The sequence below is a fragment of the Seriola dumerili genome, unplaced genomic scaffold (genome assembly GCF_002260705.1).
Source record: "Seriola dumerili isolate Sdu_G_001 unplaced genomic scaffold, Sdu_1.0 BDQW01000668.1, whole genome shotgun sequence".
NCBI classification, from domain to species: Eukaryota; Metazoa; Chordata; class Actinopteri; order Carangiformes; family Carangidae; genus Seriola; species Seriola dumerili.
Genome location: NW_019174923.1, coordinates 1,774,234 through 1,801,377, shown reverse-complemented (window position 1 = coordinate 1,801,377; position 27,144 = coordinate 1,774,234). Strand labels below are relative to the sequence as shown.

The 27,144-nt window shown below is 40.9% G+C and overlaps 1 protein-coding gene across 1 annotated transcript in view; it reads right to left on the bottom strand.

Annotated features, from left to right (window-relative positions):
- LOC111236462 (transmembrane protein 132C-like) overlaps nt 1–26,884 on the bottom strand; it is a 218,434-nt gene extending 191,550 nt beyond the window's left edge. Inside the window, exon 1 of the mRNA XM_022765196.1 lies at nt 26,839–26,884. Within this exon, the coding sequence (XP_022620917.1) occupies nt 26,839–26,884 (46 nt within the window). The remainder of the gene's footprint in view (nt 1–26,838) is intronic.
- Nucleotides 26,885–27,144: the final 260 nt, after the last annotated feature.

Below are 27,144 nucleotides of genomic sequence, written 5' to 3'. Positions count from 1 at the left end.
CCTCTCCCATCCCCCCTGCCTCGCCTGCATCATTCTACATGGACCCTTTTAATGGCCAGCCTGAAGCCAAGCGTGAAAATCTCTCTGTTGGCCTCTCTGCTCCATTTCTCTCTAGGTTCAGCTGCCTTATTACATGTTAAAAAAATCCAGTTATCCAATAATGGCTGGCACGATGCTCGAATGATCACCCTGTCCATACCTTCCACACATTACATCGACACCCCTCCACCACCTCATCCCACCCATCCCATCTCTCATTTTTTCCTCTTTTTCTTTTCCATTACAGATCAATGTAAGTGGTCTGTCTCACTCACCACGTTCTTGTGTCAGCTTCTTGTATTTCTGAGACAGACTCCTTGTCACGCTGTCTTTCTTTCTCTCTCAGATGGGTTTAATCAGTTTCTCTATTCCCTCTCTCTTTTTTTCTTGATGGAACTCTCTTTTTCTGCAAGAGTAGATTTAGAGAGAATTACCTCCCACATCACCTCGCCGTTACTGCCTCTCATTCTCTCTCTGTCTCTCACTTCTCTGCAGGGTTTTTGTCGTGATGCCATCCAACAGCATGCATAAAAAAAAATTAAAAGTGAAATTTTCAAACAGGTGGCATAAGAAAGTGTGAATCACTGCTGTGTTTCCATGAACTACTTTTATGCAAATATAAATGTAGTGTGTAACAGGATTACATAATCAAAATCTCACCAGTAACACATCCGTAATCTTTAGAAATCATGGTACTTCACTGCTGCTTCCCATCTGCCATTTGTGCTAGTTTCATGAATTAATTCCTTATTTCCCCTTTCTCTCTATGCCATTGCAGGCTTTTCATCTTATGTTATTTTCTGGTGAATCATCAGTGCTGCATCTAAAATTATGCAAAAAAAAAGGAAAAGAAAAAGAATTACTACCCTTTAATACACCCCTTTAGATGAGCTGTTAACACAGTTCACAAGCACTGAAAAGCAGAAAAGTTTGCATAACGGAGTTGTGTAATTATTGGAACTTTTCGTGTCCAGGTTTGCACAGCTATCACAGGCAGAGCACAGGTCTCCTCTGTATTCAGCAGTGAGACTGTGCACTTTCATAAAAAGAGACGAGAGCAGTGGCCCTGAAATTGCAGTGTCACAGCAGGAAGTGTAGCAGTTTGTGTTGCTAATTGTAAATGCCTCATTATATTTTCAGTAAACTATAAAATGATTTGCTTCACTAAAGCGCGGTACAGTTACAACCAGCATATTTTCACTTTAGTAAAATACGAGGCATGTGACAGAAAATCACCATTCATATCTGTCCTATTACTTTTTGGTAAAATCCACAAATCTTTCCCCTAATCTCTTTTTTTTTTCCTTCTTGCCTTGTGAAACTGATGGTTCCTGTGAAGGACGGTTCGACTGCAGCTAGAAGCAAAACTGTTAGCAGCTGCTCTGAAAAAGCTTCATTCGAAGTCGGGGGGAGAAGCTTGCCGTCATAATAGAGGGGCAATATGCAGGAAACTGTACAAATGGGAATAACAGCGCACACTTTTGGACTGTCGTGTTGCACTGAGTTGTTTTTTGTGTGGTTGTGTTAAGAAAAGAGAAGAGCTGCTTTCTTTCTCACCTTCACCCTCAATCGTTAAGTGAAGTGCACATGGGTTTCAGACGCATCCTGTCCGATTCTGTGGTTGGAAAAAGGTGTGGGGCAAGGGGGGTGGGGAGGTTCTTTTGTTTGTCACTTTCTCTTCTGCTTCTTCCTCTTCTTCCATCTCAGCGGGCCATCCACCTCTTCCAGCTTTCTTCCCATATCCACTCTTCCCCTTTCACCGTCTCCGCTTCTACTGACCGACTCTCATTCTTCCCCTTTCACCCCTTCTTCATTTTCTCTCCCTCTTTCACTCCCAACCCCCCACCACCCCCATCTTTCTCTGAGTGAAAACCGTCAGCTCATGATTTCGTGCTCCATCCGAATCAGTTCCTTCAAGTGACGCACCCACATTCATTCTTAATTGGATCCAATCCCATTTCTTGGTGTCACGTCTTTTGTGCCGCCTCTTCTTCCTCCCGCTGTCGCCTCCTCACCTGTTAAATTCCTCTTATCATAGACACACTTTTTTTCCTCCATATTTTCTTTTTTAGTAATCTTAAAATTAATATTCCTCCTCAGGTCTCTCCTCATCCTCCCACCATTCTCTGTCTCTCTGTTTGCCATTCCATCTTCTAATCTCTCGCAAAATCGCCATCCTCCTAACGCCGCCTCTCCGTCTCCTCCTCTGTCTTTAAACCGTGGCTCTTGTGTTGCAAAGACAGATTCGAGTATGCTAATAGGTCTGAACACAATTATTTCAGAGATTTACAGAAAAAGAGTGAACAAGGCTTCCTGTTTCATCATCTTCCCATTATGTTTTACCTCTTATCTAAAATACGACATGGCCACAACTTTCCACGTTTTGTCAAACATGCTAGATCCTTAGCGTGTGAAGAGATAATGGACTGGCTGCCTTGTGTAAACATGATTTCTTGGTATCTTAAGTTCTCAAAAATGGTTCTGCCTCGAGGCTTATTCTGAACTGTCACATAAAGTTATAAGAAATTTACTGACAGGTCTCCTAATTTGCCTTTTTGGGAGCAACACTGTCGAGAAGAGAGAGACAGAGAGACAGACTGACAGACAGAGAATGAACTAGACGATGAGTGAAAGAGAGATGGCAGCTTCACGCAAGGACGGACAGGATGAGGATGCCTCAGTGACATTATCAGAAAAACAGAAAGCGAGACAGATAGAGGGGATGAGGGCCAGATGAGAGTGGAAGAGGAGAAGGAGGGATGAGCGCTCGAACGGTGCAGCGGCAGAGGAAGTCACGATGAGAGGTGGAGAGAAGGTCACAAGGTTTGTTGTTTGCGAAATGAATCCCCTCTCAATGCCGGCTTTGATGTGAGAGCTCGACCACTTATTGCGGCAGGAGAAGAGGAGCAGAGAGGAGAGCTAAGTAATTATAATTTCGGGACATACTGTATGCATTGCTCCACTAGCTGTGCAGCGCTAACCTTTGTAGAAGTAGCCCCTAACGCGTCTATCCTGTACTCCAGACGATTTGGCCTTTATAGAGCAAAACTAAGCTAAATGTCCTTCACTAGTTATCAGACCTCTTTTTTTTTCTTTTTTTTTTTTGCAGACTGCTGAAAAGACAGCGCAACCTGAGTTTTTCAAGCAACCTCTCTTCAGGATGTGGTCAGGGCGCAGCAGCTGTTCAACCTGCACACTGTTCAAAATGGGACTTTTGTGCCTAAAGATAGTAACTCAAGTCCCATGTGTCGGTATCCCCACTGGACTAGCATCACATCCCACCACAGCCTCTCTCCTGTGTCAGCCCCCCTGCTCCCTCTTCAACTTTTCTTACCCAAAATGTGTGAAGCTGCAGCATTATGCAAGATACTGTAGGTATGATGAAATATTAACTTAACTGCTGAGGCTTGACTGCAATAAATAAGGTTTGTAGTTTTGTCCTAGTTGCCCACAACTGCTTATTTTAACTACTTAAAAATGTTCATCCAAGGTTTCACATTATGTTGTGTTTAATGGGTAACAAGTGAAAATACAGTAGCTTTAGTTTCATCTCCATGTTGACTCTACTCAAAAGTACATTTGAAACAATAAAGTTAGTGGCAGTGTTTTGCTGGACTGCTGCAAAGTGTTTCTGATGTTTTATCTTATTATCTTATTTACATACACAAAGGAAGACAAGGTTTTAGATCCACCCTCCACTGTAATACAATTCAAAATAACATCATAAAGTATGACTTCAAAATGTGTATATTTATTCAGCACCTCTCTGATACAGTGTCAAAGGTAAAAAAAAATATCTATATATTCCAAGCCCGCTTTATTGTTTTATAAAGTGTGCAGGAATTTTTTCACTCACTAACTATGCAATAACTTTCTTTTAGTGCAGATTTTGAAGCTTGGGCCTTTGAATATATCTGATGAAAAGCAGGAAACCCTCACTCAGTGTTCTCTGTTTTCTGCATTAGTTGCTACTGACTCGATGTTTAAGACAAGAGGGGAAAAAAAGGCAAACGAAATGTGTTTGTCATCTTGAATTCATCAAATACAGCCACAACAACTTTAACGCTGGAACACAAAAGTTTTTCCAAATCACTAGGATCATGCAAGAAAAACCACCGCACTCTTCAATAATGGCATGATGAGTGCGATTAAATGATTTTCTCCTCTAATTCACTCCGTCCCTAAAAAGACAAATACTAAAAGATTTTTGGGGTTTTGGTAAATGCCGCATCTTAATATCATTTCCTAGTGTCAGTTGCAGTTTGGAAATGAAGCTATCCCTCAGAGAAAGAAAGAGATACTGACATATGTCAGGGTTGTATTAGCGCTATGGACAAATTTTCCTTAAATACAGAACCATCTCAGTAAGATAAAGTAACATTTCTGAGTGTGTCCGCTTTCTTGAATTTTCCAGCAGCTTGAAAAAGAGAAAAAAATACGATTCCTCTCTACGCTCTTTGTGGTGAGGGTTAACTGCAGCTGCAGTTCAGTAAGCACACACAAAAAAAAATTAAATAAAAGCACTTGAATCTCTACCTATATCATCATACTGTGTACTGAGGCGTGCCCAAGTCTTATCCCACTTAGTGAATATTGCCATAGCAACTGAGTTTATGCAGAGCAAGGTACAGTCACTAAGTACCGTTCATTTATGTTGACATGCAGTGACATAAGGACCAGGGCAGAAAACAGCTCATCTTTAAACAGTTAGCCAATTTCTGACTGTTGTATGTGGTGTGCTGGCCGCATGTATGCACCTACCCTGAGTGATACTGACAGGCAGATACGCATGAACGACTACAGCTCTTACTAAAGATGGCGGTGGCGAGCAGAACCTGGCTGTCATAGATTCTTTTCAGAGAGGAGACGGAAACAAATGGCCACGTTTGGTTAGAATATACTAACTGAGGGCTGTCAGCGTCAAGTGTGTCCACCCTGTTCTGCCTACCCAATGCACGACAAAACAGGGTTTGCATACAGAGAACTGATGTCACACACACACACACATACACACAGAAACACGTAAATCAAAATGCCTTTGAACCAATGTTGACTATGCAAAAAACAAACCCACACAAAAGTACAATTTTTTGGAGAATCTTTACCAGGGTGTTTGCCTGCCCTTTTTACTGTCCAGTTATTGGTAGAGGGCAAACATGCACACATATACACAACGGTGCATTCAACACAAGTACAAATGTACTGCTTCTTTCTTGTGTGTAAGTTTTTAAAGTGACATATCCAGAGTTAGGCTTAGGTCAACACAAAACACTACCTGTTGCAGTATCTCGCTTTCTCAGAATGAGTTATTCAGTAAAATCTTAAAAAGCCAGTGAAATGAAAAAGCTAAAGCACAAAGTGTGAGATGTAGAACTGCTCTGTCCATTCTGCGCATCTACCCAAGCAGCGAGGCAGCTTAAGGAGTTATCCATTCATTTTTAGGGCCCATAAAGGTTGAGAGGGAGCGATTTAAAACACGAGAGACACCCTGCTGAAAAATCATCCATAAATATAGATAATAAAATAACTTCTTACTTCTTCTCATAACAGCAAAACACTCTTATGCCAAATGAAAAGTGCTTCTCAGTAAGTTTTCCACCACGGAGAGGAGGAGGAGGAGGAAGCAGTAGGGAGTGGGGTGAGAGGCACTTGACGCCACATTCTTGACTCGTCTGTTTGAAAAGCTGAACCTGCAGCTAAGAAAATCTCAAAGCTATTTTCTTTGTGTACGTGTGCGTGCGTGTGAGTGTGCACATCCATATAAGGATGCATTGATTAGGCGTGGTAAAATCAAAGCTGAGCTTTGGGATAGGAATCGATCAAACAAGCCGACTTTTTTCTCTTCCTTTTTTCTCTCTCTCATCGAAACGAGAGAGAAAGTGGTTTATTTTAGAAAAAAAATGAAGTTTTTTTTTTGCAAGCCTGACAGGCCACGGAAACTGAATAAAGAGGAAGTGTACACACACACATACACACACAAAAACACGCACAAAAACACACAGACAGACATGCAAAACATACACACTGGAAAATACACAAACTACAGAACACACAAACCTACAAACACACAGAGAGAAATGAGAACACACTGCATTCACTCACTCACACACACACACACACACACACACACACACACACACACACCAGCACCAGCACACAAACACAACCTGAGAACAAATGCATGCTGACATACTTACAGAAAACACACACATCCCCAACATCCAACTGCATACGCGCACACACACATATACACGCACACGCACACACATCACCACAACTCAGGCACACACGACCAACAAACACACAAATACACAGATGCACAAGTAAAGCAAAAGCACACTGAGACATTTGTTGAGGCACACACACACACATGCTTATACACACAAACACACACACACACACACACACACACACACAGCAGGTTTTGACAGGATCGCGCCCACACAGCCAAAACACAGACATGCAGATCGGTAAGCAGCAAACTGAGAGATGGAGGTGGGGGAGAAAAAGGAGAGAGAGAGAGAGCGAGAGAGAGAGTGAGAGGAGGCAAATGGGGGAGAGTGAAGGGGATAATGGTGGGGGGAGAAACAAAGTGAGAGGAAACAAAAAGAATGACAGGGAAAATAAAAGAGGAGAGAGATGTGCTAGATGAGTGATGAAAAGATGAAAAGGAGTTCCTCTGAAACATCTAGCCACCATGAATCAAACACTGCATCCAATTATAGCACATCTCCAACACTGCGCGCGCGCGCGCACACACGCACACACACGCGCGCGCGCACACACACACACACACACACACACACACACACACACACACACACACACACACACACCACCTTATTGGTAAAAAAAAAAAAAACATCCAAACATCCATTTCTGTTTTTTCCTGCACGTTCAGCCTTTATCAACTTCCTGTCCAAACACAATGAAGTAACTACGAAAAGGGTTTTTAAAGGAAGCTTGGAAGGTGCCTTTCATTATCTAGTAATGCTTTTTCAGTATCACCTTTATTCATAAAGCAGACATAGTCATCAGAAATATCGTGAAATGACTTTAAAACAGCATCGTGAGCCATGTGCATTTACAGTGAGAGAAATAAGTTTTGGCAAAACACAAAAAAACACAAAAAAAAAGAGAGACATCCAGAGCCCCACTCTGACTGTACATTCACATGTGATACAGTTGCCTATATACCGAATCTCTGCAACACATAGCTAATGCTCCCTCTAAAATTTGGCAGTCTACTGAGGCTGTCAGGACGCTCTGCTCTCTCTCAGGTATGCCAGTGCCGCTGCTTCATCCCTCACTGCAAACATCTCGGTAATTTTCACCACTGCTGCTCACTTAGCATTTAAATCAGACCCACCGCCATCCCAGACTCACCTGCAGGCTGATATTCGAGGTTTCTGAGGAGAAGAGATTTGTCAAGAGACAAGTATATCCCCGCAGGTACTGACGAGGTCAGAGATATATGCCGAAGATTAAGTGTGCTGTTGTACTGTGTATTCATATCGGCAAACAATTTATGTGAGTTGGTTGACTGGACTAGAAATAGACGCAAAGTATAAGTCCAAATGCTTTGGATTTTCAGGGTTGGGTGGGGGTGGAAGAGAGCACATTCAACTCTGATAACCAAGGTTCAAAATTCAACACTTTCAGACACGACTTGGGTCATTTTCTCTGCGCCATTTTAATTTCTTTCAGCGCGAGCACAATGCATGATGGTATATATTGATTGGTTAGTATACTTCTCTTGATGTATTGTGGGATACTATTAGTCCACCATATGGGGTAAAATATAACAGCTGTCAACTCCAGAGCTTCATGACAGTAGAAGTGCACAGTGTTTAATGTTGACACTTTACCGCTCTAGTGGTTGACAACATTCACCACACCACACCAAAAGTAAAATATATAGATCTTTAGATTTTCACTTAGTATTTGACTTTGCCTTGTGAGTCATCAAATTTCTTCAGTAAGACTTTGAGAGACACTGGATCCATTTAAACTTTTGAAAAGTCTCTGCTTGAAACATTAGTGTCAGCTTTGAGAAAATACACTTAAATCCACTAGAACTATTACAAAATAGTGCAAATAATGAGTATCTACACATTTGACATATTCACTGTCTATCTGGGCCTCTGTGTTAGTCACTGCAGTCACCATTCATGTATTCATCCTGTCCATTACTATGATACAAAAGATAATTCTATTACTTCATTTATTTAGTTTAAAGTAATTTTTTGGGGCATTTTAGCTTTTATTGTGATAGAGACAGACAGGTTGGGTAGAGAGAGAGAGGGGATGACATGTAGAAAAGGGCCGTGGGTCAGATTTGCACCCATGATCGCTGTGGTTAGGACTATACACACTCTACCAGGTGAGCCACAGGGGCGTCCAATTCTATCACTTTTAAACAAGCAGTTTAAAGCAACCATGAAGCAAAAAGTATTGCTATTACACCTTGATGCGTTTGTGTACATGGTATGAGATGTAATTGTTGGGATGCCACTAGTCATCGTCATACCTTTGTGTTTATATCTGCAGCTCCATCTCGTCTTCCATGGAGGATATGAGGACAGACTTCCCTCCCGAGAGGTGCACTCTGTTATGGGCAAGCTGGCCCTGAGCCACCCTTTTCTCCCTGTCACCGTCCAGATACCATCCCCACTTTCACCCTCACCCTCACATACACATACACATACACATACATATACACATACACATACACATGCACATACACATACACACACACTCGCACCATATGAGGTCCAGATTGCACCTGGCACTCCTCCCAGAGCTTATGTCATGTATCTTTGGGGAGGAGGCACACTGGGATAAGGAGGGTGGAGCACGGAGAGAGAAATCACAAGTGTATTTGGGAAAATTGCACTCAGTATGTGTGCTTGTATGTGGGAAGCTTTGTGTATGGATTCCCCTGTGAGATCAGCGAACAGTACAAAGCTTTTTCGCCCTTCACTCTCAAGCATTTTTCTTTTTTTTTTTTTGTTACATTTATGTTTCGCCACTTTCAGTTGCATAATAATCAGCACTTAAACTGGAGATGGCTAAATATAGGGCCGAGGCAAAGATTTGACCTCAGCATGCGAATACTCCAGATGACATTTATTTACATATTCTGTTACTTTTAACCTTTGAGCAAAAAGTAAGCCCTTGACTTCAAGTGCTAGTCACTTTGTGTCGTGTCTGTCCTCCATTAGTGAAGAAGACAAGACTGTTTCTAAACATTAGGCTGCAGAGGCAAGTTGGTATATCTATTTTTTAAAAAGAGACCCTTGTATCTGTCAGTGAACCATTTACCCAAATATTTTTTTTACAACTTCTGACAACTGAGAAATAGCAAAATTACTTTTCCAAGTACATTCTCTGAGGGATGAAGCCAAAGTGCAGCAGGAGTTGAGTATGCATGCAGCAAAAAGAGGGATTTCTATGACTGCTAGAAGTGCGTGTGTGTGTGTGTGTGTGTGTGTGTGTGTGTGTGTGTGTGTGTGTGTGTGTGTGTGTGTGTGTGTGTGTGTGTCTTGAAAACAATTTCAAAGTCCCTCCCGCCTGCAGACTTCTAGTGGACAGTACATCTTTAGTATCATCCAGGAGTCTTTCTGCTAATATGACGCCTCAGAGCTCATTATTGGCTTTCAAAAAAAAAACCCAAAAAAAACAAACACACAGACAAATTGAAAAGTCACTGATGATTGCCTTTTAGGGCGGCATCCTGTTTGGCAGTTTCTCTCTCTCTCCACCCTCATCCTTGTCCCTCTGTCAAATGGAGCTCAGCCCTCTCTGACTCATCTGTGATGTTGCTGTGCTATGCCAGCTGAGACATCCATCCAAACAGACAGACTGACAAACACACACACACAGGCACACACACAGACGTGGAGCAATACAGATACAGGCAAAGAAGAACTGGGTGTTCATGTTTGAATAAACACACACACACTTTCTCTCACACACACTGGGGGTGGGGGATATGACCTAAAATACTTATCACTTTTTTTTTTCTTTTTTTTTTTTTTAAACAGTGGCAGTACTATATCACGATACAAATACATGATTCTGCCTCTTTATTATTGACTCAAAATAGGAACCAAAGTTAGGTATAGTCCTGGCCTGTGTTTTGCCCCATAACGTAGGTTAATTAGTAAAAGTATTGTAGTTGGTAGTAACAGCCACACTGTTGTTTTGAGCTGTGAGTGAACTGTGAACAACCTGGACCTGAGCAATAAAGAATATTTGGGGGGAAAAAAATGCTTGTTTTTCATATTTATTGATATTGATAAGTTTTTTCACTTCTGATATAAAGGTGCCATATCATTTGGGATCTGACCACAAATACACCAGCCAAACTGGGAATTACATTACACTTAAAAGAACTGATATCTTTGATGAAACCGAAAGGTGACATAACATCTCAACCCACAGTTGCTCAAAATGACACACAACACAAGGAGGCCAAATCCTGTTCTCTAAGTTTGAAACAATTAGAAAAACTTTAACCTAACCGTAACTTTAACCACTGACCCAAAAATCAGCAATTATTATTAATTAATTGATCTTTAGTTTGAAATTTGTCACAAACAGTGGCCTACGTCAGACCCACATGCAGCTGGATGTGAGTATATAGTGTATGGATTCATCAAATTATATCTTATATTATACACTAACACATAATTCATTCCAGTTATGTTTTCATTATTTTAACCCAAATCTGCTTTATTAATGCCTGTGCTGGATCTCTGCCAAGACATTATAATCATCAAGATTTGCTCAAACAAATGTGGTAGCACTTTCCGAGAGCTCAGCGCGAGGTGTGAAAATGGTGGGGCGGGTATGTAAGATCTGCTGAATGTTGACTTTAGCAACCTGCACACGTGAAGGAAATAGACACAGATTAAGCGATGACTCATGCCTGTGTGACGACTACTACTGTAAACTACCTGGGGTTTTAGTGCCGACCGTATTTCCTTCCTGCACCAGTCTTTACACTGCTTGCCAAGGCTCAACCTTAAAAGTGCTTTCATTCAGTTAAGCGCACTGCAGTATGCAATGATTAAACATAAGTGAACATATGTTGGTTTAAAAAAAACACACACACAGAAACAGCTACACTCTTATAGAAGTGCTCATACAAACCGATAAAGGTAGGACAAACGTGAACTGAACAAAGAAATGTGTGGATGGATACAAGGACGGAGAAATGATTCGTGCAAAGATATGATGGAAAGCTAAAGAGGAACGGACGAGTGGATGTGGAAAGATAAGTGAGCCGAGGCGATGGATAGATGTTTACTGGCATTCTGCGTTGGTTATGTGAAGCAGAAGCTATCAGCCACATAGAGTTAATTCTGTGCCACTGACAAATTAATGAGCTAACATTGCCAAAACCACAGTCTGTAGGTGGTTTGTTGGCCTCACAACAAATTGTACTTCACTGAAAATAAAAGTGGATCTCTGAAGCCCCATAGAAAGTTGTTCTGAATGATTCCAGCTTCCGTGTCTCATAAGCCCACACTGCTTGGTGGATGAATGATTAGATGCATGGAAGGATACCGAAGTGATAAGGCTACAGAATAGGGCTGAAGAATTCATTGGAATATTATCGAAATCGCACTTCGGCCAAGTGCAGAATTCAAATCGCAGGAGCTGCAATCGTTTTGATAAAGTTAAAATGCGTGGTGCGTTCCGATGGCCCAGCAGGTCCCAGGTTCGACTCCCATTACTGCATGTCTCTCCCCCACTCTCTCTCCCCAGTATTTCCTTTCTCTCTCCACTTTGCTTATCAATTAAAAGGCATAAAAACTGCCCAAGAAAGAACTTGAAGAAAAAAAATCAAAATGTGTCACAACAGACTATAAATGAAGCATTGAGATGCTACAAAGATGCTTCAGCCTACAAATCATATTCTCCAGATGTAAGGGAAAATGCTTTTTTGCTAAAAGCCCCAACAAAGATCAAATCATCAAATTGTGACTCACAATACCTGCCAAAATAATTGCAATACAATTTTTTTTAATTAATTTTTTTATATATATCATTCAGCCCTACTACAGATCAGGTAATTGGTATTGCATTAAAGTATCAATCATCAATCATCTATACACTTCTGACATCACCAGATGGGGCTGAGACCACATTTGTCCATTGAATGTTAGAAGTGACCTGCCTGAACCTCCAGTAATCTGAGCACAACAGTACTGAAGGTAGGACTTCATATAGTTTATTTAAGTTACTGTATAACTGGTTATTCTTGACAGTCACAGACATACACGTCCTGACGTCTGACATCTTTCCCTTAAATCTGGGTTCGTTCCTTACAAAAAGTTCAACACCTCCGGGTGCCATTGTAACTTTAGAGAGCTGTGATGTGAAGGTCACACAGTGCTCCATTCAAGCACCAAGTGGCCCCCTGCACAATGGGAAAAGAGTGTAATCAGCAAATGTGTGTAAGTGTGTGTGTGTGTGTGTGTGAGAGTTTGTGTCTGTGTGGACCACTCAGGGACAGTTTGCTTTTTACACCAACACCCCACCACCACCACCACCACCACCTCTTCCCATCTCTCACTCAGTGCCCCCTTTGGGACGATGATAACGGCCAAAACTGAGAGAAGCTGAGGGAAAGAAGGAAAAGGAGGGACAACAAGGGGCGGAAGGGCAGAGGAAGAGAGGAAGGAGGCATTCTAGGAGAAACAATATTTCTTGCCTGCTGTGGAGGATGCTGAAATGTGCTGGAAGGAAGATGGAGAGCTCTGCCTTATCATTGCCACAGACTGCAGTTCCTGCACAGTGTGAAGCATCTCATGGAACAATGAGCTGATTATGATCCTTTCTTTCCTATATTCTGGCACGACTGCAGTGAACATGCATGACGGACATATGTTGTGCGATGTGTGGGTTTATGGCAATGTGAAACTGATTCTACAGATTCTTTACATGAATAGCAAGGAATAAAAAAAGAAGAAGCAGAGGAGAGAGACTGTGCTTTCACATATTGGTTTCACTAAGTACATTGACAGATGCCAAATACATGTGTGTATCAATGGTAGATTTGCATAACTTCTGTGTAGTGCCTTATGTCAACACTTCTGTTGAGTGCTTTAAGATGGGTGGTCGATAGTGGTGCCAAAAAGAATGCACTGACTGCAGTGAAGTAAATGGGAAAACCCTCCACTATGATCTAAGGCTGTCGAGCTTGTTTTGTGGTGATTCTGAAAATGATTGTTTTTTTTTTTTAAATCAAGAAGGCATCTTAAACAGGGATATAATTAGAGACTTGTTTGTTTGATTGACATGTGCTGCAGCCAATCAAATTCAGCTTTGTTGATTGCTGTTTACTTGCACCAACTAAATGTCACACTATTACCAAAAATTAGCAAATTTTAGCTCCAAATCCTGGCGTCAACACCAAAAGGACACACAGAGAAAAAGTCACAGATGTTGCCTCTATTTTTGGGAACGTGAGCCAATGTCAGCATGTATTTGGCAAAAGATAGGCAGTCAAGCTCTTCAGGTCCAGTTCTTTTATTTTTAATTTGTTGGTTTGATTGTTTACTAAATATGTAAGTAAGATAAAATGAACAATGTTCAATTAATATAGTGTCAATCATAGTGAATCTCTCACCATAATTTATGCTACAGTCAGTGTGGAGAATCTTCTGATCTACCTAGAAGTAATACATGATGCACTGAACAGTGAAGGTGACCCTGAGGCCAACCTCTAAAAGTTTTTAGCGTATTCTTTTAAGTCTTTTCTCAGGAGAGAGAGAGAGAGAGAGAGAGAGAGAGAGAGAGAGAGAGCAACAGTGGATGACAGAAAGAAAGAAGAAAGGATAAAAAGGCCACCGACAAAAACAAAATAAAAAGGATAAAAAGAGAAAGATGCTTCTTCACCTTTAGAGAGCTTTGACTCAGTGAAGCCAGGTCACGGTGTGTGTGTGTGTGTGCGTGTTTGTGTGCGTGTGTGTGTGTGTGTGTGTGTGTGTGTGTGTGTGTGCGTGTGTGTGTGTGTGTGTGTATACGCGCATGTGTGTTTATGCATTTTGTGAATACTAGTGCATGTGTGGTCATGCATGCTTTGTGCAAGTGATTTCAATGTTTGCACATGTGTGACTACACCCATCTATGTGTGTCCTATATATGTAGGCAACACTTTGGTGGGTGTATGCATTTGTGTTTGTGACAGACCAAAGTCTGAGAATGAAAATGAGAGAAATAAAGTAAGACAGTGTCTGTGTGCGTGTGTGTGTGTGTGTGTGCGCAGATTCTGGCCTCCCTAGGGCTAAGGGTACCAGATGCACTGAGCTTCATCATCACAGCTAAAAATATACCTCTGCACACATGTATGCGCGCACACACGCACGCGCACACACACACACACACACACACACACACGCACACACACACACACACACACAGACACAGACACAGACACACGAGCACCCCACACACACCACTGTAAACACAGGACACATTAACAACATGCCTCAATGATTAGTTCTCTCTCTCTTCATTTATCTCACGCCCTCTTAAATTTCTGTCTTCTATAAACTGCTTCATATCGCTCCGGCTGCTCTCATCTGGGTCTGTCTCAATTTTTTTTTTTTTTTTCCACCTATCTGATTCTGTCTCTCTCCCACTGTCTGTCTTTCTGTCTCTATCTCTTTTTTGCTTGGAGATAAGTTGTTCAGTGTTTGCATTCACATATCTGTCTCTCTCAGGACCTTATTCTCTTTTCACCCACAATCTCTTCCCAACATCTCGCTGAGTTTGTCAGTCAGTGTTCTCCGCAGCTTTCTTCACTCACTGTTCATCAGAAGAGCCAACATTTCACTCTTGTGCTTCAAACATTGTAGGCCTTCAACTGGCATTTATTACTTGATATTTAGATTGATTGATTTATCATATAGGATGCAAGAAAATTATGGAGAATATCATTCACAGTTCCCCAGAGGGTATGTCTTCAAGTTGCTTTTTTTCCAAACAACAATTCACTTTACAACAATGAAAAGCATCAAATCCTCCCATCGAAGAAGCTGAAGAAACTATTTTTGTTTGATAAATAATAAATTGTTTATCAAAACTGCTGTCAATTAATATTCTGTCAATTTAATCTGATTTCAGATCTGAAAAAAAATAATCACACACAAACAGATAGAGAGCGAGAGAGTGAGAGAGAGAAAGAGAAGAGTATAGGGCTAATATTGTAGTGTAGACATCAGAGAGTGATGAGTGAGAGAACGAGCTTGCTCAAACCTTTATATTTGCAACATTACTGGCAATGTTTTTAGGATTTATACAAATATGAGTAAGACTTCAGTTTAATGTCTAATGCTCTGACTCAGGGATGATCTTTTCACCGGCTTCCTCCACATCCACACTGTGCTTTGTTACTTCTTTGAAACCCCCTCTTGCAACCACAGTGAGATCAGTTTTCCATGTACTGCTGCAGCTGAAAAATGCTAAGATGGAAAACTGCTAGAAAATATTTGATTGAGTCCTCTTCAATTCATTCAGCTGATAGCTTCCATGGAGCAATTTTCAAGCATGTCAGCTAAGTCAACAACGTTTGCCCCTAAACACTGTTTTGGACAGGTGCCATCGCAGTGTCAAGGGCTCAGCGCTGCCCGAGACAAACAGTGATTAGTGGTTTGAACTCAAACAGCACCGTCTGTTTTCTCTGCACAATGGCTTCTACTTGCTAAAGGACCCGAGTTGAGTGCCCATCACCTTATGTCAACCTCCGCATTATTTCCAGTGTTCACAAGATTTAGACAAAACTGAGGAGCGGCAGCGTACGCAACAGTCCAACACGCTGAGATACACACACAGGATGTGCCTCTTGACTTTGTTTAGTGGCCATGCACTGTTTTTGGTCGAAAGGAAATTATGGAGGAGAGGTGGAATAAAGGAGAGGAGTAGAGGGAAGAAAGAAACACAGAAGACAGGAGGTGATGAGAAAAGAGGGAATGTAACAAAATGGAAAGGGACTGAAGGGAAGGAGAGCTGATAGGAAATGAAAAAAGAGAGGGGAGGAAGACAGAAGGAAACAAAGGAGACGGGAGGGAAGAATAAAACCACAAAGAAGAAAGGAGGAGACAAGGCGGCCGGCTTTGATCACACAGCGGGACGCCCAGTAGGTGGAAACTACCTCCAGTGTTTTCTTAATCACCTTTTAATCTTTCTCTAACCCCCACCTGTTAGCATGCTGAAACCTGAACTGAGAGAAACGGGCATTAAGATGAGGAGAAGACAAGGAGAGAAAGAAGAGGGAGATTTTTGTAAAATCAGGAGTGAAAATGAGACAAAGATGCAAACAAAGACACAGGAGGAGGGGAACAATGTGGGAGAGAACGAGGAGACGAGAGGCTTCTGTGTTTTCCACAAGTAGCTGCCAACTACACTAAACTAGCAATTACCGCACAGCCAGGTGGGTTATCCTGTCATTACTGCTGTAAATGTCGAGCTGTTGCCTGAGTATGACCATTATATGGACGTCACTTAGATGTGTCAACATCTCATTCCATGTAGCGCTGCCGTAGAAAAGACTTGCATGTTAATCAGTGTGACACAGCCACATTCTGAAAATGTTATATTTGTAAGTGGCTGTGATTTGTGTGGTAGTTAGTGACTTGACACTTGCCTATGTTCAAGGATACAGTAATTAAAACAACACTTAATGTCAAGCTACACAGCAGCTAATGATCTTAGCTTAGCATAAAGACTGGAAACAGGGGGAAACATCCTGGCTCTGTCAAAAGGGTAACAAAATGTGAAGGGAGGCAGTGCGGGGGGAGGCGTGGATAACCGGGGGAAAAAAATAATGGAGTGAAACTAATTCAATGAATGTGATTTATGTAGGGAAATAAACAAAAGTTTGCTGATGTTTTAATGCTGACCTTTATTTCATTCAAATTGATCATCCTTTTTTTTATTAGTTGCTTCCTCTATCATAGGTAATGATTGATAAAATATGCAGGGTTGGGGGTGGTGTGAACTTCTCTTTCCGGCTTCTGAAGGGGGGACTTGCCAGAAGAAGTTTGAGAACCTTTGATATGACTCAAAATAGCTCAACACCACCACAAACTACATCCTCCAAAAGGACCATAAAGTTGAATCAAAACATTTCAAGTCTCACACTTTCAACACAAACTGAACATAATAATTATTCATGAATATGGGATTTATGTCAGTACTGTTGTATTAGACTGCATTCGTTCTAGCAAGGTGTACCTAATAAACTGCCAACTGAGTGAATGTTGGTTGGAGACATGGATTTCAAGGAGTCTTGTCATTACCATGAGGTTGCCAGGCAACCAGGGAATGTCAATGTACCCGGCCAAGAAATAGACCAGCATCCAATTCCCACTCCAAAAAAAATCACACCAGCATCCACATCCGGGATCTAGGGTGTGTGTCTGTGTGTGTGTGTGTGTGTAAATTGCATCTTAATCACTCTTTGCGCAAGTTTTTTTTAATAAAATGCACTAACTACATGCTGTTGCTCTGGTAACAGCTAATGATGATCCAAATGACAAATATAAGATGTAAAGTATACACATAGTACAATTCATTCTTCAACATGCACTTTTATCTCAATTTTACAGAAGAAAATCCTCAGTAAACTTCTAAATCCGAAGCCTTTATCCAGCATTTATTGGCACAGTCGCGTACACTTGACAGTCTTAACGCCTGCCTCTTCAAACAGTCTTCAACATGCCCATGGTGAAACTCAGAGGAGAGTTTAGGCAAAGAAAAGACTCCATGATTCATGTTGTAGTCTCACTGGTCTCATCAGTATCAGAATCAGCGCACTGTCAACATAGATAACCCTAACTGATGTTTGGGTAAACATAGGGGACTGCTGTGGAAGCTAAAAACTAATTTTAACAAAAAAAAATCAACATTTTAGGTGTGTAATTTATTCTGCACGTCTTGCTACACCTGCAGACTGTTTAACAAACGTAAACTATGATGTTTGCTGACGCTCTTCTCTTTAACAGATGATTATTGTTGAGCAGGGAGGAATTCTGTATTTCCCTTAGCATCACTTCATTGAGTTCCAAACTTGTTTCAAAGTTCCAGACTTTGTTTTTGAATTTTTTTTGTTTTGTTTTTTTGCAGCGAAAATAGAAAATGATGTGCCAGTACCAAGAGATAACATGACTTTGAATATCTGGGAATAATCTTGATATGTGTGTGAATATGGGACATAATCCCTGCCTAAGCTTCTTTGCAGTGTCATGTCATTTTACAGTCACTCATACACAGACCTTCAGCAGTAATCCAAGAGCGACACAACATCAGGGCAACAGGGTTTTCGTGAGCGTGTTGGCTCCTCTTTTCAGCAATGCAGTTTGCAACCATCTGGTTGCACACATTCATGCTCTACATGTCTGTCTTTTATTTAACAATCACTGAGCAGCCTCAGTGGCTTGAAGCAGCTGACTCATTTTCACCTTTATGATGGTGAAATAGTGTAGACATTCAAAAACAGCAACCAGCTTTTGACACTTCCTGCCGTTGTATACACCTTCTCATCTTCCATATTTCTTATAGAGATAAAAAACACACCCACATTCGTTCAGAGCTGCACCAAATCCTGATTTTCTTCCTTATCATAATATACTAGTTCCTATATATGCTGTCATATAATGTATGTTGAAGCATGAAGTGACGCAGTAAATGATCCGCCCGGGGCAAACGGCTGATTTTGAAGTGTGCACATATGTGCTTACGGGTAAAATGTCAGTGTTCCAGAGTGAAAAGAAACCCATTCATTCATCTGGCAGCTACTTATTTCAATTCATGGTAAAGCACTTTCCAACAGGCACAGAATGAAAAGGCAGGGAACAGGTGACATGAGTAACCAACCTAAAATAAAGCTAAGACAGGGGTCGTTTCCGGACTGGAAACATCACAATGGTCCAAAAAGACCTGACTAATTTTCAAAAGTCCCTCAACTGAAGCCAACAACTGCCTGAATTTAAAGGACATGACACATGTCCTTTTGAAATGCACAATATTCCATGAACCATAGTGCATATGTAAGAATTCATGTGATCTCTGTTAACCTATATAGATGGAAAATAATGGAGGTATGTATTTATATATGGATGAATTCCCAATTAATTCACTATTAACGTGGGACATTTGCCACCTAGTTACATGTTGGATGAAACTTGTCCCACTTGTTATTTTGTGGCTTTTGTGGGTACCAGAGTTATACCTGTTAGCCATGTAGAATATTTAAAGATCACGTATTGCAGAAAGTGAGATGTCAATTTTGTTATTGATTTAAAAAAAGGTCTAGGTGCTATATCAATACTGTGAAAGTATCAAAGTGTGCAATCCATGGGCAAAATGTACAGCCCATATTCAGAAACTGTGTCTTAAGACGACAGGACTTTCATAACTTTGTGATGACACAATAAAACAGTCACCACCCTCAGCCATGCCTGCAGCCAATCCCACCTGGGCTCAGAAGAGGGGCTCAGAGACTGTTGCTGCTAGAGCTCCAGTGAGAAGCCCAAAAGAGATTTAAAACTACACTGAGATGGTTTTGGTACTAAAACCATAAATATATCTTCTTATGGATCAACACTTCAAATGAAATACCAGAAAAGTGTAAAGTATGGGACCTTTCAGCTAAAAGAACATTTTTTCAAACCCACTGTTGCTAAAGTGAGCACCATGTAATGTTTCACAACTGAACAAAAGGGAAAAACTGAAAATAACAACACAATTTAGTTGTAATAAACTAAGACAGCATTCAGTAAAATCTGGGGTTTCAAATCCATCCATCTGTGGATCAGTTTATTATAACACTGATGAGCACAAATAACCAGAGGGCAGTTTGATCGAATCTGGAGGAGAACCAAATAAGAAAATGAGGGAGACATTTTTCTACCAGATACCAATGTCCCAGCTCATATTGCATGTGTAGCCCATGCCAGGTTGGATTGTACTGTCTGGCTGTGTGAGTCAGAGGGGATGATTCACTGACATAGTGACAGCTTAGGGAGCATGTTAAGTTAAAAACCAGCAGACTGTTAGACACTGTCTCTGTGTGTGACTGTAATAATGTGATTGGGCATGTGAATAAGTGAGTATGTCTCATAGTATGCAAAATGTTTCTGTCTGTTTCAGCATGAGTGTGTGTGTGCTCTACAAAGCAGTTGTGTGCAAATGTGTGTAATAGTGTGTTTGTGTGTATCTGTGTGAGTAAATCTGTCTCCTGGTCCTCCCCGCAGCCTGTGGAGAGGATGAAAAAGATTTAATACCTCTGCCAAGGTGATGCCCTACAGTGCTGCCTGTCTTACATACACGAACATTCTCTCATACATACACACACACACACACACAGACTCGCACACACACACACACACAGTTAACTTCCTTTGTTGGCAAAGTACAACAGTCCACTGGCTTGTCCAGCAGCTCTTCTGAACTCTAGCAAACAAATATACACACACACACACAACCACACACTTGGGAAAAAAAAATTGACAGACATTTTGCTCAACACACTCTCTTCTCCCTGTTTACCTACTTTCTTTTCAACCTCAGGGCTTTCCCTCTATAACTGACATCAACAGATTTTTCTCTTCCTTTCTCATCTGTCTCTCCTCTCTTCCCCTCTCTTCCCCTTTTTTGCCTAGATCTCTCCTCCCTGTTTGACTTCTGTTGTCATTTTCCCTGGGCAGTTTAACACTTTTTCGGTTTTTGTCCTCATATTTAATCATTTACGCTTAATCCAACACAAGGTGACTCAGACATTTAGAGGAAAGGTTGCCAATTAAATCCCTCAACAGCCATAAGAATAAGGTGTGCACTGAGAATAACCTCCAAATTTTTATCTTGTCTTTTATATTTTATTAAAGTGTTATCTACATCATATTAAAGCTGATCTCATGCAGCCCAAAATGGTGGCACAACTTACTCTCCTGTTTTTCTCTTCATATGACACCAAAAGCCTAAATAGGCAAATAGGGAATAAACACTCTTCTCAGTTGCAATCTCATTACGTGGTGTTTTACAAGGGCTTTAAAGGGACTATTTCTGTGATAGACATTAAAACATGCACTTAACTAGAATGACTGCCTCACGATTGTATGCCTCCACCAACCAGCCAAGTTGCAGGAAATATAGTCACGATCTCCCCTTACTGAGTTATAGCACTGAATAATGTCCAGAAGTGTTTTGCGGGACATTATGATGTCACAGTGAAGTTGACCTTTGACCTTTTGAATATAAAATGCAAAAAAATCACTTAATCATTTTGTCCTATTAGACATTTGTGTTAAATTATGTCATAATTATTGTATGAATTTGTGAGTTACAGCCAAAAACACGTTTTATGATGTCACAGTGACCTTTGACCTTTCACCACCAAAATCTTACAAGTTCATTCTTGAGTGGAAGTGAATGTTTGTGCCAAATTTTGAAGAAATTCCCTGAAGGCGTTCCTTAGATGTATATCATTTTCAGTTGCCGTGAGAATCACAAACAAAGTCCATAAATCCCCATTGTGTGAAATCTCAGCGATAAATATCTGAATATCTGAAAACCTGATCAAATAAAACCGAAACTAGGCGTCAGTAATAGCAGATTTTTATCTATAAAATTTGGATGAACTGACCCTTTAGAAATGTTCATTTATCTTTGTTGTATTTTTCATTATCCTATAATGATGAAACTGGGATAAAAGGGAAATGCACACCTGTAATTATGAGATGCAGAGCAACAGGCAGCAGGGTAGTGTGCAATGATGTCACTTTAAGACATATTTGCCTGTCTCCGCTGTAACTTTGCACTTTGTGCTAACAGTGATAAAGACAGACAGGTAGTGTCATTAGTTGGCTGTCCCCAGCAGGTACCCAGACAGGCCTGTGGATCTCTCCACTGTCTGGACTTTAAAGTAACTCTTCCATAAACCTCTCTCTCTCTACCCTGCCAGGGCATGAGCAACTCTCCTGGCAGGAAATCCTTTAATCTTGACCCATGGTGGAGTGATGACCCACAGACACAAACTGGCTATCTCTGTAACTGAGAGCTGAAGCATGTGCTCAGGTGTGTATGTGTGTGTGGCATCCATCTTAGGCAGGAAACTCAATTTGATTTGGATGCAGGGAAGGCGAGAGACTGAGATGCTGAAATGCATTTGTGCCGCTTCTCTCTTTAAACATGATTTCAATATTCAATTTTCAATATTCAATACACACACACACACACACACACACACACACACACACAGAAAAGAAACATGCATAAAACATCATGAAAACATGAAAAAGCACAAAAACACAGACACACAAATACATATGAACAGGCCCCAGATACACAGACACAAGAAGACATGAATGTATGAACACAAATAAACAGAGCAACAGGCCCAAAACAACAGCGGAAGAGAAGTGCGGGAACAAATCAGTGAAACGGAAGGAGAGTGTGAGAACAAAAGAGTGAAAGAAAGGGTTAGAAACAGTCTTTTTCCTCCGTTGGTTGCCAGGCTGCCAGAAGAGATTAACACACTTTTTTTTTTCCTTCTGCTTACTTTCCTTTCCTTCTTGTCCCTCTGTTTCTTTTTCTACCTCTTTCTTACTGCGCTCTCATCTCTCTGCCTCCCGACTGACATATGATTTTTCCTTCTTTCATCCCATTTCCTTTCTCTCTGGCACATCTAATGCCCTCCCTACATGTGCCCACTCATCTACGCCATGTTGCACTCTAAGTCTAACCAAAAGAAAAAACGAAAAAGAAAAAATTTTTGATTGATGATTAATGTTTACATTTGAGATTATAGATAAAAACCTGTTTTGATGCATAATTTAACTGTGATTTAGAGCAAAAGAAAGTCAAGCATCAAATTTTGCACCTAACTGACAGATGACTCACAAGGTCAAACATATAGAATTTTGGAAGCTAGCATTAGCTAATAGTAATGTGTGGTGATGAATGATGGATGGAAGAAAGTGGCTTAATGTTAAAAGAAAATTCAACTGACCAAAAGTCGACCAGCTTGGAATCAAGGATGGCAAGGAGGACGAGGACGAGAGGATGAAATCACAAGAGAAAGCCAAGCTAACATTAACCTGAGCCCTGCAGCTGCTGTCATCGGTTCATGGGGGCTCGGGTGTGAGTGGATCACAACTTCAGCCTCCAGATGATGATAGACCTAATCAAAGTGGTTCTACAGCACAGCACTACAGCACTCTGACTCAAACTGAAAATGCTTGCGTTACGCTGTGGTATACTCTGACGCAGACATGGAGTGAGTGAGTGAGTTTTTTTTTTTTTTTTTACTTTCTAATATTTTTCTGTATCAAGTTGCTCAGCATCTTAGTACTGATGTATTATCAGTAGTGAAGGTTTTCTTGTCATATAGTAATATTGGCATTTTTTCCCTGTAAGAGTAACAGTATGTTTCTTACCCTCTGTGGAAACTGAATGCCCCTTCATTCAGGTTAACCTGGCTACTGGGCTGCTTCCACTTCTTCCTTTCCTGTTTCTCTCTTCATTCATGACGCTTCGTTCTTTGTCTTCCACCTCTCTTCATGTTTCATTTTCACTCTCTTTACTTCATCTGTGTGTTTTCCACTCCCTTCTTCCCTCATCTTCATCTCTTCCTCAATGTATCATTTTCCCGTTTCTCTCTTCACTGTTTCCTTTCCCCTACCTTACAACCTTGAAGTCCTTCACTCTCTTTCCTCTTCCTTTCCTTTTTCATTCCTGTCTCCTATCCTCCTCTTGATGCACTGTTCTCTCCATCCCTCTCCCCCATCCTCTTGCTTTCTCCTTCCTTTTCCCTCCTAGTTTTTCTCTTCTCATCTCGTTCTGCGCAGAAAAAAATAGAAACCTACTGAAATTGAACTCATAACAACTAATTTACATACATATAGTGCGTTTCTATATAACTCAGTCACCTCAGACACCAGTGTGCTTCCTGATAACAGCTAGGAAACCTGCCAAAACACATAACCTACTTTGGTGTGTGTGCATCTCTGTGTGTGTCTGTGTCTCTGTGTGTGTACTAGGTGAATGACAAATTAGGCTGACTCTGGCCTGCCATCTTTTAACCACAATTAGAAAGCTTTTCTGACAGACTGTCAGACTCAAGGCTAGAAAACACACACACAAGAGAGAGAGTGAGAGAGGGAGAGAGGGAGAGAGGGAGAGAGGGAGAGGGAGAGTACACACACGTCTGGAGGCACCCAGCAGCTTACAGACAGACGTGGAAGAATGACGTATGAGCAGACACCATTTCCAAACCATGATACACGTGCACAGACACAAACACACACACACACACGCAAACACACACGTACGCAGTGATGCATGGCCATCATTACCCGCACCCCTCCCTTGACAGCTGTTCCCTCAGCAGAGCGCCCTGCCATGGTACTCTACTGTGAACACTTGTGCGCGCACACACACACACTATATCTCACCACCCCTCTGAGAGTATAGACACAACATGTTAATCACTAGAGAGGTCAAAAGTACACACACATACATACTGTATATATCAAATATATTTATAAAATAAATGCAAGTGAATGTGATGGCACCACATGGCACAGCAGAAAGCCGCCAAGAGTCACATCCAGAGTGATGAGCAGTTCTGGTTCGTATCTGTCTTGATTTCTTTCTAAAATGGGAAATTGTTCTTTTTACCAAATGGAGAGCCGTTAGTCTGCAGATGCATTATTTGAGTGCCAAGAATTTCAAAATAAGCGCTATAGTTAAACTGAACTACAACTGAAACTATAACTTCTTTTTTTTAATATACATTTTATGTCCAACAGTCAGACACTACATAAGTTACTCCTGCAACTTTTTCAAGAGTGTGGTGAATCCAGCTCCAAAAATAGCTGAGTGGAAGAGAAGAAGAGGAAGTGCCACATGGCTAAATTAGGTGTTAGTCCACTGTTGTTTGCCTTCCAGCTGATAGTCAGGGAACACAATCTATGTGTCAGATCTGGACTCATTTTGACAGGAAAAACAAGTCTGAAAGTACAGCTAAAGTCAACACACATATTATATATTATATATATTATGTAATTTTATACCTGCACCACTCTCTTTCTATGCACCCCTAAAATAAAAGGTGTTTTCTTTTCTGGTCATGAATTTCAGCCACTAAGTGCTCTTTTATTTTTCCACATTAACTTGGAGAGAGAGTGAAAAAGAGAGGTTGAGTACAAAGTGATACTGCCAAACTGGAACAATCAGAGGAGCTGCTCTGCCAAGTAAACGACAGAAGGCCAGAAAGAAAAAGTACTTGTCCTCACTTTCACCCTGGCTAATATCGCTCGCACGATTCTTGAGTGTATCTCTAGGTTCTTTTTTTTTTCCTCTCTCACTTAATCTCATCCTCCCTTCCTTCCGTTCCTCACATGCCTTCTTCCCTTTGCTCTCACTCTCTTTATCCTCTTCTTCATCTTTCCCTCCCGTCTGAGTTGCTGCCTCCTGCAGTTTCAGAGACTTTAGGCAAATAGTGTACAAATCACTGAGGTTGTACAAAAAGCACCCAAAGTGCCCTACAGTTATAGTTTTGCAGCTTTACAGGCCAAGTTTTCAGAGAAATACCCTGCTTTAATGATGTGACTACGGGATACAATTTTCTCAGCAGTCCATTTTGATATGTAATGACAAACCAAATACTATGGTTTAAAGGAAAGTTAGTTGAATTTTTAACAGTGAATATGTGAGCTTCTGCTTCGTTGATTCTTCAGCTGTTTTAAAAGAGGCCAAAAGTAGCAATGAGCCCACTGAAAAGAAGCTTTGAAGTGCAAGTCTTAAACGGCAGAACTGCAAATGATGTGATTCAGTTCAAATTGTCCAGGAGACCGAACTGTACATGTATACCAACTTTTATTAAACTATAAATGAAAGATTTTGTGTACCATGCAACAACTAAACAAATCCCATGGTAGAGCCAACCCTAATTCACTTTATATTCACTTCACTACGTCTATAACCATAATTGCTTTTTGTGTATTCAGACCTGCAAGCATCACAATCCAGCTGCTTCAACAACACAATAAAAAACATAAAGAAATTCCACAGGTGATTGTTTCTGATGCATAATGAAACAAAATCATTTTATAGACCACAACAGAAATTAGAGATTAGCATATTTCCATCTGTTGAAGACCCATATTTAATTTTATTTACTAGCAGGGCATGAGGAGGGGTTGACATTATCTTTCTGGAGGCCTCTGGATGTTGTTAAAATTAATATTACAGATCTAAATGCTACGTTTGAAATATAAAATTTTTATTTGATTCCATTTGATGAGCCTGCAGCCTCTATAACAGCATCCCTTGCACTCCTGTACAGTTCAGGTGCATCATTTATAACATTCTGCACTGGAGTGTGTCACGACCGCTGTCCAAGGTGCTGAACCTGAGGCCACCAGGGATGTGATTGCTGTCCGTGGTGCTGACCATTGTTCACACTGCTGCGCAGGATCCCTGCTGCTGTAATCTGACACCCAGCAGAGAACTCCAGTTAATTTCCCTGTCATTATTCCCATCTGTTCCTGTAGCTGAGTCTCGACACCACCTTGTTAATTTACATCACCTCAGTCAAGTCTGCTCCTCATCATCATTTAGAGAGAGTTTAAGAGTTTACTTGTCACAAGTCTGTGATTGTATACCTTTGAGTCTGGCCAGATGAGGTTTGCTCACCTTTACTCTGTTGTAGGAACATTTGTCAATTTAAATTTCCTGTATGCTTCAATCTGATTGTCTGTACAGGAGAGACTGAAACTTTACCAAGCTCGCCTTGTCTTCTCTGTTTCTGGGTTCTCTCCTGAGCCATGGTGCATATAAGGTATGTTTTTTATTCTTTCAGTGCTTGTGACAGTCACAGGAATAGTTAGAAATAATTTAATAGCTATGGCTACATTGAGCACACCTGACAGAATAGAGCAGCAGCTTATGAACAGTGTGTACACCACATTTTCAGCTATACTTACAATATTTTTTTCACACCAAGATCGTCTCCTAAACGAACTCTAACATAATGCACAGTGTATTTAATTTCAACATAACGCATATGAGCCTGAGGCCCTTTGTGTT